At 45.9% G+C, this 16,604-nt stretch overlaps 1 protein-coding gene across 1 annotated transcript; it reads left to right on the top strand.

Annotated features, from left to right (window-relative positions):
- The first annotated feature begins 96 nt into the window (after positions 1–96).
- LOC135534888 (transmembrane protease serine 6) lies at positions 97–15,285 on the top strand. Its single transcript, XM_064961700.1, is given in 18 exon segments — positions 97–552; positions 1,042–1,177; positions 1,319–1,461; positions 1,934–2,001; positions 5,507–5,694; positions 5,826–5,867; positions 6,047–6,266; positions 7,444–7,580; positions 8,834–8,997; positions 9,627–9,697; positions 9,973–10,121; positions 11,183–11,293; positions 11,751–11,861; positions 12,898–13,014; positions 13,245–13,413; positions 13,682–13,950; positions 14,226–14,362; positions 14,642–15,285. Coding segments are annotated over 18 exon segments (2,484 nt in total). The 5' UTR covers positions 97–468; the 3' UTR covers positions 14,810–15,285.
- The last annotated feature ends 1,319 nt before the right edge of the window (positions 15,286–16,604 follow it).

Genomic DNA, 16,604 nt, shown 5'->3' on the forward strand with positions numbered 1-16,604 from the left:
ACTGGTGATGTCATTAGAGCCTACATGCGTTACCTATCCCTGAGAGTATGTACGGTGCTACAGGCTTAACGAGGACTATTCTTAAATGTTTAATGTTTTGACAGTTACCAGAGAGAGAATAAATGTCTCGCAATCAATCATTTTGAATGCGTTTAATAAATACGTTTATATTTTAGGCTATTGCTATTATTGGTTAAAGTTTAGGCTACTAGCCTATATAGTCCAATGGGAATTCGGGAGATCCAACGCAATTGTGGAAATATTGACCGAGGGCTCTAGCCTACCTTTGGACTAGCAAATAAAAGGTAGAGTTGTCTCCCTTGTCGTTACTAGCGGTCGTTACCGACATGTCTGACTGGACGGATATTCTACCGAGATACATGAAGAAATAAAACGCTCCAACTATCCTCCACCGATCTTTTTTTGGGACGGAGATGGTCTCGCGTGGAATAACGGATTTGTGAAGCTATGGCGCTCGGGCACGGCTCCAAAAAGTCGCGCTCCTGTGATTTGGAGGTAGCACCAGCTCCTGTGGACCTGCCATTGGAATGGGTCAGTAGGCTATATAAGAATTGTGATATTGACAATGTAGGCCTATGATTTAGATACTATATAAAATAAATAATATATGTATTTTATGTTCAATGCACATTGGTTTAGTTATTTTATAATAGCCTATAGTTAATTTTATAAGAATAATGCTCTGTCCAGGGCTTCAGGCTTCACCTACATTTATTATAGCTATCTGCAGGCTTTATGCTGGTTTATGCTGCAGGAAGAAGTTGACAATAGACACAGATCTGGGGTCAGGTTAATCTCCTCAAATCCTAAACCTAACCTATGAATGGGGAATGGTACAACTGACCTTAGATCAAAGTCAGTTTTAGTTCCAGCTTTTAGCTTGAGGCCTCTGTACTGGTCTGTCCACTGTTCTTACAGACCTGATTATACAGTATAATACTGTAACTGTGATCCGAGGCCAGTTGTTAACTGGGTCGCATTGTGTGTGTGTGTGTTTGTTGTTGTTGTTGTTGTTTACAGGTGGGGCCCGGTAACGAAGCCTCCATGACGTCCTCTAAGATGTTGAGACGACCCTGCAGGTGTCTCCTAGCCTTCCTTATCATCGTCACCATCATCATCCTCTCGGGAGGAGCAACTCTGGCATGGTACTTCCTGGGTGAGCAAGGGATTTTGGGAAAATAACCTGGGGCACGCATGCACACAAACAAACAAACAAACAAACAAAGAAACACAAACAATGACTGGCTATCTGATATGTATAACATGCCAGTAAGTCTCTCCCCCTCCCTCCCTCCAGAGTACAGGGTGTGGGTACTGGAGCCCAGGGTACAACAGCAGTATACTGCTAGTCTCTCCATCCTCAACAGGAACTACACCTCTGGTCTCTCCTCTCACACCAGCCCAGCCTTCACAGTCCAGGCAAAGGAAGTACAAGATATGGTATAGGACCAGGGATAATGGGAAAATAACCTGGACACTCACTCACACATGACCCCCCCTCCACACACACACACTCTGTATCGTCTTTATGTTTCACAACTTTTAATTTTCAATTTAAATCTGCTGTTGCTCTGACTATTGCCCTCTCTCTCTCTCTCTCTCTCTCCCTCTCTCTCTCTCTCTCTCTCTCTCTCTCTCTCTCTCTCTCTCTCTCTCTCTATATATATATATATATATATATATATATATATACATGAAAATGTTTCTTTCTCTCTATCCCCCGCCATCTTTCTCTCACTCTCTGTCTCACTCTCTCTCTCTCTCTCTCTCTCTCTCTCTCTCTCTCTCTCTCTCTCTCTCTCTCTCTCTCTCTCTCTATAGATATATATATAGATATATAGATATATATATACATGAAAATGTTTCTTTCTCTCTATCCCCCGCCATCTTTCTCTCACTCTCTGTCTCTCAGGTGAGGAGGATAGTGAAGGGCTCAGACCTATCTCGCTACTTCAACTCCACCAAAGTCTTTGCTTTTGGGTACATAAAACCAGATCTAGAAATACAGGTCCACATACATATCTATGTCATGTATTTCTATACCTAGTACTGTATATCTATGACTGTAAATATACAGTTGAAGTCGGAGTTTACATAAACCTTAGCCAAATACATTTCAACTCTGTTTTACACAATTCCTGACACTTAAATCCTAGTAAGTCCATGTCTTAGGTCAGTTTGGATCACCACTTTATTTTAAGAATGTGAAATGTCAGAATAATAGTAGAGAGAATTATTTATTTCAGCTTTTATTTATTTCATCACATTCCCAGTGGGTCAGAAGCTTACATACACTCAATTAGTATTTGGTAGCATTGCCTTTAAATTGTTTAACTTCGGTCAATGTGTTTGGGTAGCCATCCACAAGCTTCCCACAATAAATTGGTTGAATTTTGGCCCATTCTTCCTGAGTCAGGTTTGTAGGCCTCCTTGCTCGCACACGCGTTTTCAGTTCTGCCCACACATTTTCTATAGGATTGAGGTCAGGGCTTTGTGATGGCCGCTCCAATACCTTGACTCTCCATTGTCCATTTGGAAGACCCATTTGCGACCAAGCTTTAACTTCCTGACTGATGTCTTGAGATATATATCCACATAATTTTCCTTTCCTCATGATGCCATCTATTTTGTGAAGTGTACCAGTCACTGCAGCAAAGCACCCCCCACAACATGATGCTGCCACCCCCATGCTTGACGGTCGGGATGGTGTTCTTCGGCTTGCAAGTCTCCCCCTTTTTCCTCCAAACATAACGATGGTCATTATGGCCAAACAGTTCTATTTTTGTTACATCAGACCAGAGGACATTTCTCCAAAAAGTACGATCTTTGTCCCCATGTGCAGTTGCAAACCGTAGTCTGTCTTTTTATGATGGTTTTGGAGCAGTGGCTTCCTCCTTGCTGAGGGGCCTTTCAGGTTATGTCGATATAGGACTCGTTCAATTGCTCTGGGATTGATTTGCACTCTTCGCACCAAAGTACGTTCATCTCTAGGAGACAGAACGCATCTCCTTCCTGAGCGGTATGACGGCTGCGTGGTCCCATGGTGTTTATACTTGCGTACTATTGTTTGTACAGATGAACGTGGTACCTTCAGGCATTTGGAAATTGCTCCCAAGGAAGAACCAGAATTGTGGAGATCTACATTTTTTTCTGAGGTCTTGGCTGATTTCTTTTGATGTTCCTTGATGTCATGCCATGAGGCAATGAGTTTGAAGGTCGACCTTGAAATACATCCACAGGTACACCTCCAATTGACTCAAATGATGTCAATTAGCCTATCAGAAGCTTCTAAAGCCATGACATAATTTTCTGGAATTTTCCAAGCTGTTTAAAGGCACAGTCAACTTAGTTTATGTAAACTTCTGACCCACTGGAATTGTGATACAGTGAATTATAAGTGAAATAATCTGTCTGTACATGGTTGTTGGAAAAATTAATTGTGTCATGCACAAAGTAGACGTCCTAACCAACTTGCCAAAACTTTAGTTTGTTAACAAGAGATTTGTGGAGTGGTTGAAAAATGAGTTTTAATGACCCCAACCTCAGTGTATGTAAACTTCCCACTTCAACTGTATCTAGGTATTAAACATACCTACCCACACAACATTGACACACTGTATACACGTGTTCATGTGTATCTATATCATGTAACCTATATCTTTACAGTACCAGTCAAAAGTTTGGACAAACCTACTCATTCCAAGGTAGGGGCGGGGAGGAGGGGGGGTTAACAGAAGATACCCCAATTTGCTAAAAGACCAAGTCCATATTATAGCAAGAACAACTCAAATAAGCAAAGAGAAATGACAGTCCGTCATTACTTTAAGACATGAAGGTCAGTCAATCCGGAACATTACAAGGAATTTGAGAGTTTCTTCCAGTGCAGTCATAACAACCATAAAGCTCTATGATGAAACTGGCTCTCATCAGGACCACCGCAGGAAGACCCAGAGTTACCTCTGCTGCAGAGGATAAGTTCATTAGAGGTACCAGCCTCAGAAATGGACAATTAACTGCACCTCAGATTGCAGCCCAAATAATTGCTTCTCAGAGTTCAAGTAACAGACACATCTCAACATCAACTGTTCAGAGGAGACTCCGTGAATCAGGCCTTCATGGTTGAATTGCTGCAAAGAAACTAAAGGACACCAATAATAAGAAGAGACTTGCTTGGGCCAAGAAACACAAGCAATGGACATTAGACCAGTGGAAAACTGTCCTTTGGTCTGATAAGTCCAAATGTGAGATTTATGGTTCCAACTACCGTGTCTTTGTGAGACGCAGAGTACATGAGCAAATGATCTCCACATGTGTGGTTCCCACCATGAAGCATAGAGGAGGAGGTGTGATTGAGTGGGGGTGCTTTGCTGGTGACACTGTCAGTGATTTATTTAGAATTCAACCACAGCATTCTGCAGCGATATGCCATTCCATCTGTTTTGCGCTTAGTTGGACGATCATTTGTTTTTCAACATGACAATGACCCAACACACCTCCAGGTTGTATCAGGGCTATTTGACCAATAAGAAGAGTGATGGAGTGCTGCATCAGATGACCGGGCCTCTACAATCACCCAACATCAACCCAATTGAGATGGTTTGGGATGAGCTGGACCGCAGAGTGAAGGAAAAGCAGCCAACTACTGCTCAGCATATCTGGGAAATCCTTCATGACTGTTGTAAATGCAATCCAGCAGCATACCACCCTGCATCCCACTGCTGGATTACTTCTGAAGCTAAACAGGGTTGGTCCCTGGATGGGAGACCAGATGCTGCTGGAAGTGGTGCTGGAGGGCCAGTAGGAGGCACTCTGTCCCCAGGTCAAAAAAAATATTGAAATGCCCCAGGGCAGTGATTGGGGACATTGCCCTGTAGGTTGCCATCTTTTGGATGTGACGTAAAATTGGTGTCTTGACTCTCTGTGGTCACAGAAGATCTCATGGCACTTATTGTAAGAGTTGGGGTGTTAACCCTGGTGTCCTGGCTAAATTCCCAAGCCATCACGGTCACCTAATCATCCCCAGCTTCCAATTGGCTCATTCATCCCCCCTCCTCTCCCCTGTAAATATTCCCCAGGTTTTTGCTCTAAATGAGAATGTGTTCTCAGTCAACTTACCTGGTAAAATAATGATAAATTCCAGGTGACCACCTCATGAATCTGGATGAGAGAATGCAAAGTGTGTGCAAAGCTGTCATCAAGGCAAAGGGTGGCTACTTTGAAGAATATAAAATATTTGTTTAACACTCTTTTGGTTACTACATGATTCCATATGTGTTATTTCATAGTTTGGATGTCTTCACTATTATTCTACAATGTATAAAATAGTAAAAATAAAGAAAACCCCTTGAATGAGTAGGTGTATCCTAACTTTTGACAGGTCCTGTATTTTGATCTATAAAACATTCTTGCAATGCCCACACATACTTTCTATCCAGCTGTTATCAGCTCATGGAACCACCATGTCCCTGCTCCATTGTTTCCCTAGGGAGGGAAGTGTGGTGGCACACTTCTGGCTGGTACTGTCAGTCCCCGACAGCCATGTTGGTAAGGTAACTATGGAGCGAGTCAGCAGCTGCCTACACAGTCTACTAGGGGCCTACAGAGGGAGCGACAGAGAGGAGACGGCTAACTATGGAGAATATCTGTTGCATCTTCCCTCTTTCTCTATCACAGGTGAGCGGGAGAAGAATGTGGGGAAAGGACCTGTGTTTTTATTATTCTTTGTGTTTAGTTGATCGTTGTATTATTTGTGCCTCATCGTGTTGTTTTTCTGTTTGCTTGTTTGTTTGTTTTTAACCCCTCAGAAACAGACCCCAAAGTTGTAGAACTTTTGAAAGCTTCATTTGGTATGATTTATTTGATCTTCACCTCACTTTCTGCATTATTTTAGAAGCTTTAATAAGTGCTTGATCTATGTCAATTGTAGGTACACTTGAAATTAGTGAAGAGTGTACATCTCTTCCTGTTGCTCTCTTTCTCTCTCCCACTTTCTCACCCTCCTTCCTCCTCCCCGCCCCCTCCACAGACTGCTACAGGTACCAGGTGGTCAGCTCCAGCACAGCGGTGGCTATGAGGGGACCTAACACCCAGCGCTCGTCCTGCCTTTGGCACCTCAGGGCCCCGCAAGGCTCCAGCACCCAGAGTTCCAGACTGGAGCTGAGGATGGAGTGGCTGCTACCAGAGTGTAGAGATAGACTGGCTGTCTATGATGGTTTAACACCTACTGATACTCACCTCATCACCTCGTAAGTTTATAAATACATATAGAGCTATTGGATCTTAATTTGACCTGTATTCTCGCACCAAAATGTTCCTGCAGCAACAGGTTTTGAATGTTTGCTTGATTAGTTGTTAGGGTGTCAGTTGACCAAAATTAGGCTACATGGAAACTGCAATACTGTTAATATAATCGTGTGTTAGAGTTTTCAGTGAATTCATGTAAATCATGAAGCCCGTCTTCATTTCCTGAGGTGCGGAAAAAGTCTTACCAACAAAACGTCAAATTAAGATCCTATATCTGTACAATACATGTAACTGCCAAAAGAACTGCCAAGTTGTCCATTACAGTATGTTGGTTACCATGGATAGAAGAAGAGATCTCAGTGACTTTGAAAGAGAGGTCTCAAAGGAGCATAGGGGGTTTAAACGGTGTGTGTGTCTGTGTCTCTGTGTGTGTGTGTGTGTGTGTGTGTGTGTCTGTGTGTGTCTGTGTCTGTGTGTGTGTGTGTGTGTGTGTGTGTGTGTGTGTGTGTGTGTGTGTGTGTGTGTGTGTGTGTGTGTGTGTGTGTGTGTGTGTGTGTGTGTGTGTGTGTGTGTGTCTGTGTGTGTGTGTGTGTGTGTCTGTGTGTGTGTGTGTGTCTGTGTGTGTGTGTGTGTGTGTCTCAGTCACCAGATCTCAACCCTATTGAAAACATATGGGGGATTCTGGAGTAGCAGCTGGGACAGTGTTTTCCACCACCATCAACAAAATAACAAATGATGGAATTTCTTGTGGAAGAACTGTGCTGCATCCCTCCAACGGAGATTCAGAATCTCTTGGTGGACCAACACCATATTAAGACACTATGCCGGTGTCAGTTACCTGTACATCCAGTATAGACAGACAGGGTGTAAAGACAGACTACATGATGCTTTAACACCAACAGATATTCACCTCAACACCTAGTGATTCTATGTTGATGTTCTATACGCTAACATCCTCACACTCACCACAGATGCCCTCATGACCATATTTAGCACACTCTCTCTCTCTCTCTCTCTCTCTCTCTCTCTCTCTCTCTCTCTCTCTCTCTCTCTCTCTCTCTCTCTCTCTCTCTGTCTCTCTCTCTCTCTCTCTCTCTCTCTCTCTCTCTCTCTCTCTCTCTCTCTCTCGCTGTCTCTCTGTCTCTCTCTCTCTCTCTCTCTCTCTCTCTCCACCACCAGTCTGTATGGCTGCAGCAGACAAGAGCGTGTTGTTCATGTGTTGTCATCAGGAGAGTGGATGACAGTGGTCTGGAAACAGGGTCTCTACAACTACAAAGACCCCTTCTCCCTGTCTGCACAGGCCTGGACCACTGAAAGTGAGGTTTATAATTGTGTTATAAAAGTGTTTCAACTGAGAGTTATATGTTGCTCTCTTACACAAGGACTTTACAAACACTTTCTTCCTTTCACATCCATCATCATCAATCCCCCATCCCTCTCCCTATCTCTCCCCATCCCTCTCCCCCATCCCTCTCCCTCTCCCTCTCTCTCCCTATCTGTCCCCCATCCCTCTCCCTCTCCCTATCTCTCCCCCATCCCTCTCTCTCCCTCCCTATCTTTCCCCCATCCCTCTCCCTCTCCCCCTCTCTCTCCCTATCTCTCCCCCATCCCTCTCCCTCTCCCTCTCCCCCATCCCTCTCCCTCTGTCCCCCATCCCCTCCTCTGTCCCCCATCCCTCTCCCTCCCTATCTCTCCCCCATCCCTCTCTCTCCCTATCTCTCCCCCATCCCTCTCCCTCTCCCTCTCTCTCCCTATCTGTCCCCCATCCCTCTCCCTATCTCTCCCTATCTCTCCCCCATCCCTCTCACTCCCTCTGTCCCCCATCCCTCTCCCTCTCTCTCCCTATCTCTCCCCCATCCCTCTCCCTCTCCCCCATCCCTCTCTCTCCCTATCTCTCCCCCATCCCTCTCTCCCTCTGTCCCCCATCCCCTATCCCTCTGTCCCCCATCCCTCTCCCTATCTCTCCCTATCTCTCCCCCATCCCATCTCTCTCCCCCATCCCTCTCCCTCTCTCTCCCTATCTCTCCCCATCCCATCCCTCTCTCCCATCCCTCTCCCTCTCTCCCTATCTCTCCCCCATCCCTCTCACTCCCTCTGTCCCCCATCCCCCCCTATCTCTCAATATCTCTCCCCCATCCCTCTCCCCTCCCTATCTCTCCCTATCTCTCCCCCATCCCTCTCACTCCCTCTGTCCCCCATCCCTCTCCCTCTCCCTATCTCTCCCTATCTCTCCCCATCCCTCTCTCTCCCTATCTCTCCCCCATCCCTCTCACTCCCTCTGTCCCCCATCCCTCTCCCCCTATCTCCTATCTCTCCCCCATCCCTCTTTCTCCCCCATCCCCCCACCCCCTATCTCCCCCATCCCTCTTTCTCCCCCATCCCTCTCACTCCCTATCTCCCTCTCTCGCCCCCATCCCCACTCTCCCCCCCACTCTCTCTTTCTCTCTCTCTCCCTTCTTTCTCCCCCTCTCTCTCCCTCCCCCACCCCTCCACTCTCTCTTTCTCTCTCTCTCCCTTCTTTCTCCCCCTCTCTCTCCTCACTCTCTCCACCTCACCCCCCCTCTCTCAGTGTGTTCCTCCAACATAGAGCTGCAGCCAGTATCAGGGGTACAGGGTAGTCTACGTACCCCCTTCTATCCCAGCTACTACCCACCAGACACCAACTGTACCTGGACATTCACTGTGAGTGTTATACTGTACATCCCCTTCTACTGTCTTATATTGTTTTCTACTGTCTTCTACTGTCTTTTACTGTCTGCTACTGTCTTCTACTGTCTTCTACTGTCTTATATTGTCATCTACTGTCTTCTATTGTCTTATATTGTCTGCTACTGTCTTCTACTCTTATATTGTCTTCTACTGTTTTCTACTGTCTTCTATTGTATTACACTGTCTGCTCCTGTCTTCTACTGTCATCTACTGTCTTCTACTGTCTTATATTGTCATCTACTGTCTTCTACTGTCTTATATTGTCATCTACTGTCTTCTACTATCTTCTATTGTATTATATTGTTTTCTACTATCTTATATTGTCTGCTACTGTCTTCTACTGTCATTTACTGTCTGCTGCTGTCTTCTACTGTCTTCTATTGTCTTATATTGTCTGCTAGTGTCTTATATTGTCATCTACTGTCTTCTACTAAGTCATAACATGGGACCATTCTGTTTTATTCTGTTGTATTCTATGTGTGTGTGTGTTTGTCTGTCTGTCTGTCTGTCTGTCTGTCTGTCTGTCTGTCTGTCTGTGTGTGTGTGTCTTATATTGTCTGCTAGTGTCTGTCTGTGTCATCTACTGTCTTCTACTAAGTCATAACATGGGACCATTCTGTTTTATTCTGTTGTATTCCATTTTATCTCTGGAGTTTGAAGGTTATGAGCTGAGCAGAGCCAACTATAACCAGGCCTGTACACAGGGGCAGTGGATGGTACAGAAGCTGAGCACACACACACTACACACCAGGCCACACAGGGGCAGTGGACACACACACACACACACACACACAAACACACACACACACACACACACACACACACACACACACACACACACACACACACACACACACACACACACACACACACACACACACACACACACACACACACACACACACACACACACACACACACACACACACACACACACACACACACACACACACACACACAGAACAAACAGGTGTGTGTATCATTTGATCTGTGTCACTGCCTCAGGTTCTGTGGGATGAGAGGTCTCCAGCCGTATGCTGAGCGCCTCTACCTCCTCTCCACGGCAACCAGAGTTGTCATGACGTCCGAGGTGTCAATCACAGGGCCTGGACTCCAGGTCCACTACAGCCTCTTCAACCAATCAGATCGTGAGTCTGGGGCCTGGATGACAGACATTGGTCAAGGGTTTGACCTCAGACCTAGAGTTAGGGTGAAGGTGCTATAGGTAATCTTTCTCTACAGACTGTCTGTCTGTTTAACCAATCAGATCGTGAGTCTGGGGTTTGGATGACAGACATTGGTCTGAAATGGGTTTTGACAGATGAAGAGATGAGAAAGTTAGGGTGAAGGTGCTATAGGTAATCTTTCTCTACAGACTGTCTGTCTGTTTAACCAATCAGATCGTGAGTTATTTTGAACAAGAGGTGTTTAGGGTGATTTTAGAGTCCATTCCAACCATTAAATGATGTTCCGTGACAGATGAAGAGATGAGAAAGTGGAAGAAAGGATGTGCTATTTGGTGACATACAGGAAGGTGTGTTTGTGTTACATACTGGTAGTTCCTGTGTACTCTAAATGGTCTGTGTGTTGAGGAGGTCCTGGTCATAATAAAGGAGCCAATGGAATGGTATGATCCACATGGAACCACGTTGTTGATGTGTTTGATACCATTCCTGACTCCATTCCAACCATAAATGGTATGAGCAGTCCTGTCCAGTCAGTTCACTGTGTACTCTAAATGGTCATATTCATAAATGGTCAGTTCCTGTGTACATCTGAAAGATGTTCTGTGTAGTTCCTGTGTACTCTAAATGGTCTGTGTTGCAGCCTGTCCTGGTCAGTTCCTGTGTACGGCTCTAAATGGTCTTGTTGCAGCCTGTCCTGGTCAGTTCCTGTGTACTCTAAATGGTCTGTGTTGCAGCCTGTCCTGGTCAGTTCCTGTGTACTCTAAATGGTCTGTGTGTTGCAGCCTGTCCTGGTCAGTTCCTGTGTACTCTAAATGGTCTGTGTGTTGCAGCCTGTCCTGGTCAGTTCCTGTGTACTCTAAATGGTCTGTGTGTTGCAGCCTGTCCTGGTCAGTTCCTGTGTACTCTAAATGGTCTGTGTGTTGCAGCCTGTCCTGGTCAGTTCCTGTGTACTCTAAATGGTCTGTGTGTTCCAGCCTGTCCTGGTCAGTTCCTGTGTACTCTAAATGGTCTGTGTGTTCCAGCCTGTCCTGGTCAGTTCCTGTGTACTCTAAATGGTCTGTGTGTTCCAGCCTGTGACGGCATCAAAGACTGTCCTGGTCAGTTCCGGTACTAAATGGACTGTGTGGCAGCCTGTCCTGGTCAGTTTACCTAAATGGCTGTGTGTTCCACATTCATAACATTCTAAATTGTGAAACATTTATAAGGCATTTACATTTCATTGAGCCTTGTGCATGTAGCTATGATTGTTCAGAAGGCCAAATCCTCACTGGAAATCCCTGTGGAACTAAAATGTCTTCATACATTACTCAATGACATCTAAAGCGAGATGAGAGGAACATTCAACAATTAAAAAATATATATTAGTAATTATAAAAATGTTAAAATAACCTGTTTCAAATTAGGGACAATCAACGGGCTGTATAGCATATATCATTAGCACCAAATGGCTGATTGATTGACTCTAAATGGTCTGTGTGTTCCATCCTGTCCTGGTCAGTTCCTGTGTACTCTAAATGGTCTGTGTTGCAGCCTGTCCTGGTCAGTTCCTGTGTACTCTAAATGGTCTGTGTTGCAGCCTGTCCTGGTCAGTTCCTGTGTAGTACCAGTGTCCAGAGGACAGTCAGTGTGTTGACTACTTCAAGGTGTGTGACCAGCACCCAGACTGCCTTGAGGCCATGGATGAAGAGAACTGCACAGAGGGTAACTGTGTTGTGTGTGTGGTACAGGTTGTGTGTATTGATACAAATGGTCTGTGTCTCTAGGTGTACAGTTCCTGTGTACAGAAATGGTCTGTGTGTGTGTCTAGGTGTACAGTGTACAGACAAGTCTATGTGTTGTGTGTCTCTAGGTGTACAGTGTACAGACAAGACCTATGTGTCCAGTGTCCTGTGTCAGTTCCTGTGTACTGACAAAATGGTCTGTGTTACAGTGTACAGACAAGACTCTAAATGGTCTGTGTGTCTGTCTAGGTGTACAGTGTACAGACAAGACTGTATGTGTGTGTCTCTAGGTGTACAGTGTACAGACAAGACTCTATGTGTGTGTCTCTGGGTGTACAGTGTACAGACAAGACCTATGTGTGTGTCTGGTCAGGTGTACTAAATGGTCTGTGTGTACAGACAAGACCTATGTGTGTGTCTCTAAAGGTGTACAGTGTACAGACAAGACCTATGTGTGTGTCTCTAGGTGTACAGTGTACAGACAAGACCTATGTGTGTGTCTCTAGGTGTACAGTGTACAGAAATGGTCTCTGTGTCCAGTGTACAGAAAGACTGCCCCAAGACTGGACTACTGTGTGTGTCTCTCAAAGGTGTACAGTGTACAGACAAGACCTATGTGTGTGTCTCTAGGTGTACAGTGTACAGACAAGACTTCATATGTGTGTGTCTCTAGGTGTACAGTGTACAGACAAGACATATGTGTGTCTATAAAGGTGTACAGTGTACAGACAAGACAATATGTGTGTGTCTCTAGGTGTACAATGTACAGACAAGACGTATGTGTGTGTCTCTAGGTGTACAGTGAACAGACAAGACCTATGTGTGTGTCTCTAGGTGTGTACAGACTGCCTATGAGGCCATGGATGAAGAGAACTGCACTATGTGTGTGTCTCTAGGTGTACAGTGTACAGACAAGACATATGTGTGTGTCTCTAGGTGTACAGTGTACAGACAAGACATATGTGTGTGTCTCTAGGTGTACAGTGTACAGACAAGACATATGTGTGTGTCTCTAGGTGTACAGTGTACAGACAAGACGTATGTGTGTGCTGACGGGACGTGTCTGAAGAAGCCAAACCCAGAGTGTGACTTCATCACCGACTGTCCTGATGCCTCCGATGAGAGACACTGTGGTGAGAGAAGAAGACACACACACACACACACACACACACACACACATACACACACACACACACACACACACACACACACACACACACACACACACACACACACACACACACACACACACACACACACACACACACACACACACACACACACACACACATTTATCTATCTCTGTTTGTGTGTGTGTGCGTGTGTTTGTGTTTCCGTACCTGTGTGTGTGTCCTCTTGCCAGACTGTGGTCTGAGGCAGTTCACCAGTCGCGTTGTGGGAGGAGTCAACGCTACTGAAGGGGAGTGGCCATGGCAGGTCAGCCTTCAGATCGGTGGACGTCATGTCTGTGGGGGGGCTCTGGTCTCCAGCCAATGGGTGGTGTCAGCTGCCCACTGTTTCTATGATGACCGGTGAGTACAGGAACAGAGCAACAAGAAGTGTTCTCATTCTCCTTAGCCTCCCGTCCTCTCATCTCCTTCTCCTTCTCCCTCTCCTCTCGATTCCTCTCCTATTGACTCCTCTCTGCTCTCCCCTCTCCTCTCCTCTCATCTCTCCTCTCTCCTCCATCCCTCTCTTTCCCCCTCCACCACCCCAAGTCTTTACTTTCCTAGCGTGTAAACAGAAAGAGAGAGAATTAAAATGTTCCCTCTCTCCCCATCCATCTCTCCTCTCCCCCAGTCTCTCTCCCAGAGCGTGGACAGTCTACCTAGGTAAGTTCCTATTGAACCGCAGCAGTCAGATGGAGGATGCCATTCGGGTGCAACAGATCCTCCTGCACCAGTACTACGATGACGAGACACACGATTATGACTTGGCTTTGCTGCGACTGGAGAGACCTGCAGCTCCAGGCACCCTGGCCCAGCCCGCCTGCCTGCCGTCACCTACACACCAGCAAGAACCTGAGCTACTCTGTTGGGTCACGGGCTGGGGCGCGCTACGTGAAGGAGGTGAGAAGGGAGGGAGGGAGGGTGTTTAGGGAGGTTTTATAAAGGCAAAGATCTTTTCATGTATTCAGTTCTATATATTCCTCCAAACACTTGCAGCAGCACAAATACTTAAAAAGGAAAATGTATTTTAAGAAAGGTAACCTATCATGCCCAATACGTTTCCACCAGTTGGATGAACAGTAAAGCTTGATTCCAGATAAGGAAGACTACCTGTAACTCTCCATGGAAACACTGTGGTTGACCTCTCACCGTTGACCTCTCACCTCTGACCCCAGGCACTCCCAGTAACGTGCTGCAGAAGGTGGATGTGCGTCTGGTGAGCGAGGAGGCCTGCTTCCGTTCCTATGGTTACATGGTCACTCCCAGGATGTTGTGTGCCGGCTACCGCAGCGGAGAGAAGGATGCCTGTCAGGTACAGGAAGTGGTTTCAGAGTAGACCCACACACACTCAGTGCACAGATTGATTGGTTGGCACCCCAGGTGAGGGAGGGGACAGGGGGTTTCAGAGTAGTAGGAGCTGGGAAAAGAGAAAGCAGCAAGTTCAATGTCCTTTAACATCTGGACCTTTCTGCTATCGTTTAGCTAAATTAAAACGTTTTCATCTTCTCTCTCTTACTTTCTCTATGCTGCCTCCCTCCCCTTTCTTTCCCCTGTCTCTTTTTCTCTCTCTCTCCCTCCCTCTCTTTCCCAGGGTGACTCGGGTGGTCCGTTGGTCTGCCAGGAGAACTCGGGTCGTTGGTTCCTAGCGGGCGTGGTCAGCTGGGGAAAGGGGTGTGGCCGGGCCGACTACTACGGCGTCTACACCCGCGTCACCAAACTCACCGGCTGGATCAAAGAACACATCTCTGGACCTGGCTGACCTTCATCATTCTCACCATCATCATATTCCCAAAACATTGTTATCATGTAGTAATTGATGTGATCTATTCTCTGTGTCAGTCCTTAGTATATTTACATGTCCGTCAGGGTTTTAACAGTGTCATTGACCTTCTGGCAGTCTGGCACCAAAGTTCATCAACCTAACAAGCAGACTTTCTGTCTCCTCTGGGCAAATACACTCTCTGCAGTATTGGGCTCTACATTCAACACTGCCACCTAGTGGAAGTTGTTAGAATTTCAACATAATACCATAAAATACCATGCCAAGGCAATAGGCCCCTCAAATTCAAATCTGGACCTTAAAGCTCCACTGCTTTTGTTCATTCTTCCCTAATCAGGGATGGATTTACACCTGCGACACCAGGTGTGTGCAATTAATTATCAGGTAGAACAGAAAACCAGCAGGACTCTGCTCCTCGTAGGGTCAGATTTGAATACACCTGCAATCGTCCTTGATTCCTTCATCAAATGTTTGTCTGTTTATATACTGCTGTGGATTGGAATGGGTAATGCACAGATCATTTCAGTCAGTGCACTACACTTGAAATGCTGATTGCTTTCAGTGTATTTCATTACATGATCTAAGGTTTCTGATGAAACGTCAATCTTTAAAATGGTGAGCGTGACTTGCGCTGTTTCCTTTTCAATTAAATGATGTTCATCATTGAAAATTAGAGCCAGAGCTTGTAAACCTTTCAAAACATGAGGGAATCTTAACTGGCACCCTATTCCCTCTGGGCTCTGGTCTAAAGTAGTGCACTATATAGGGAATAGGGCACCATTTGGAACGCCAACCATGAGGGTCGAAGTCATCAGGAGGTTAACTGGCACCCTATTCCCTCTGGGCTCTGGTCTAAAGTAGTGCACTCTATAGGGAATAGGGCGCCATTTGGAACGCCAACCCTGAGGGTCGGAGTCATCATGAGGTTTCATCAATAAACCAGCAAAACTGTAAGGGTTTTATTGGAGTGTTAAATTAGAACGGGATGTTTCTGAGTACTGTTGGGTCTGGTACCCAGAGAGAGTCTAGTCTATTACAGACAGAAAACACACACACACACCAGTGGAGGCTGTTGAGGGGAGGACGGCTCATAATAAAGGAGCCAATAGAATGGTATGATCCACATGGAACCACGTTGTTGATGTGTTTGATACCATTCCACTGACTCCATTCCAACCATTATTATGAGCTGTCCTCCTCTCACCAGCCTCCACTGATACACACACACACAGACAGACAGGCATACACACACACGCGCACAGACAGACAGACAGACAGACAGACACACGCGCATACACACATACACACGCACAGACAGACAGACAGGCATACACACATACGCGCACACACACATACACACACACACACAGACAGACAGACAGACAGACACACAGACAGACAGGCATACACACACATGCACAGACAGACAGACAGACAGACAGACAGACAGACAGACAGACAGACAGACACACACAGACACACATATACAAACACCACCATAACAAGAGGTTATGCTGCAGGACTCATTAATTAATAACGCTGATTATTATTAGAGAGAGAGAACACCTCAGGCTGGTATTGCCACTGTGTTGCAGTATGGCACTGCAGTTCAGCGCGTGTGCAGTTCAGTGTGTGTGTCCCAGGCTGCCCCTCAGTAAAGTGTTGGGTGGGGTCAGAGATAGTTGTGGTGGCCTAGTCTGTAATTACAGCTTTATAGATGGAGCCAGTCTGTGTCTGTGTGTGTGTGTGTGTGTGTGTGTGTGTGTGTGTGTGT

The sequence above is a fragment of the Oncorhynchus masou genome, chromosome 5 (genome assembly GCF_036934945.1).
Source record: "Oncorhynchus masou masou isolate Uvic2021 chromosome 5, UVic_Omas_1.1, whole genome shotgun sequence".
In the NCBI taxonomy this organism is placed as follows: domain Eukaryota; kingdom Metazoa; phylum Chordata; class Actinopteri; order Salmoniformes; family Salmonidae; genus Oncorhynchus; species Oncorhynchus masou.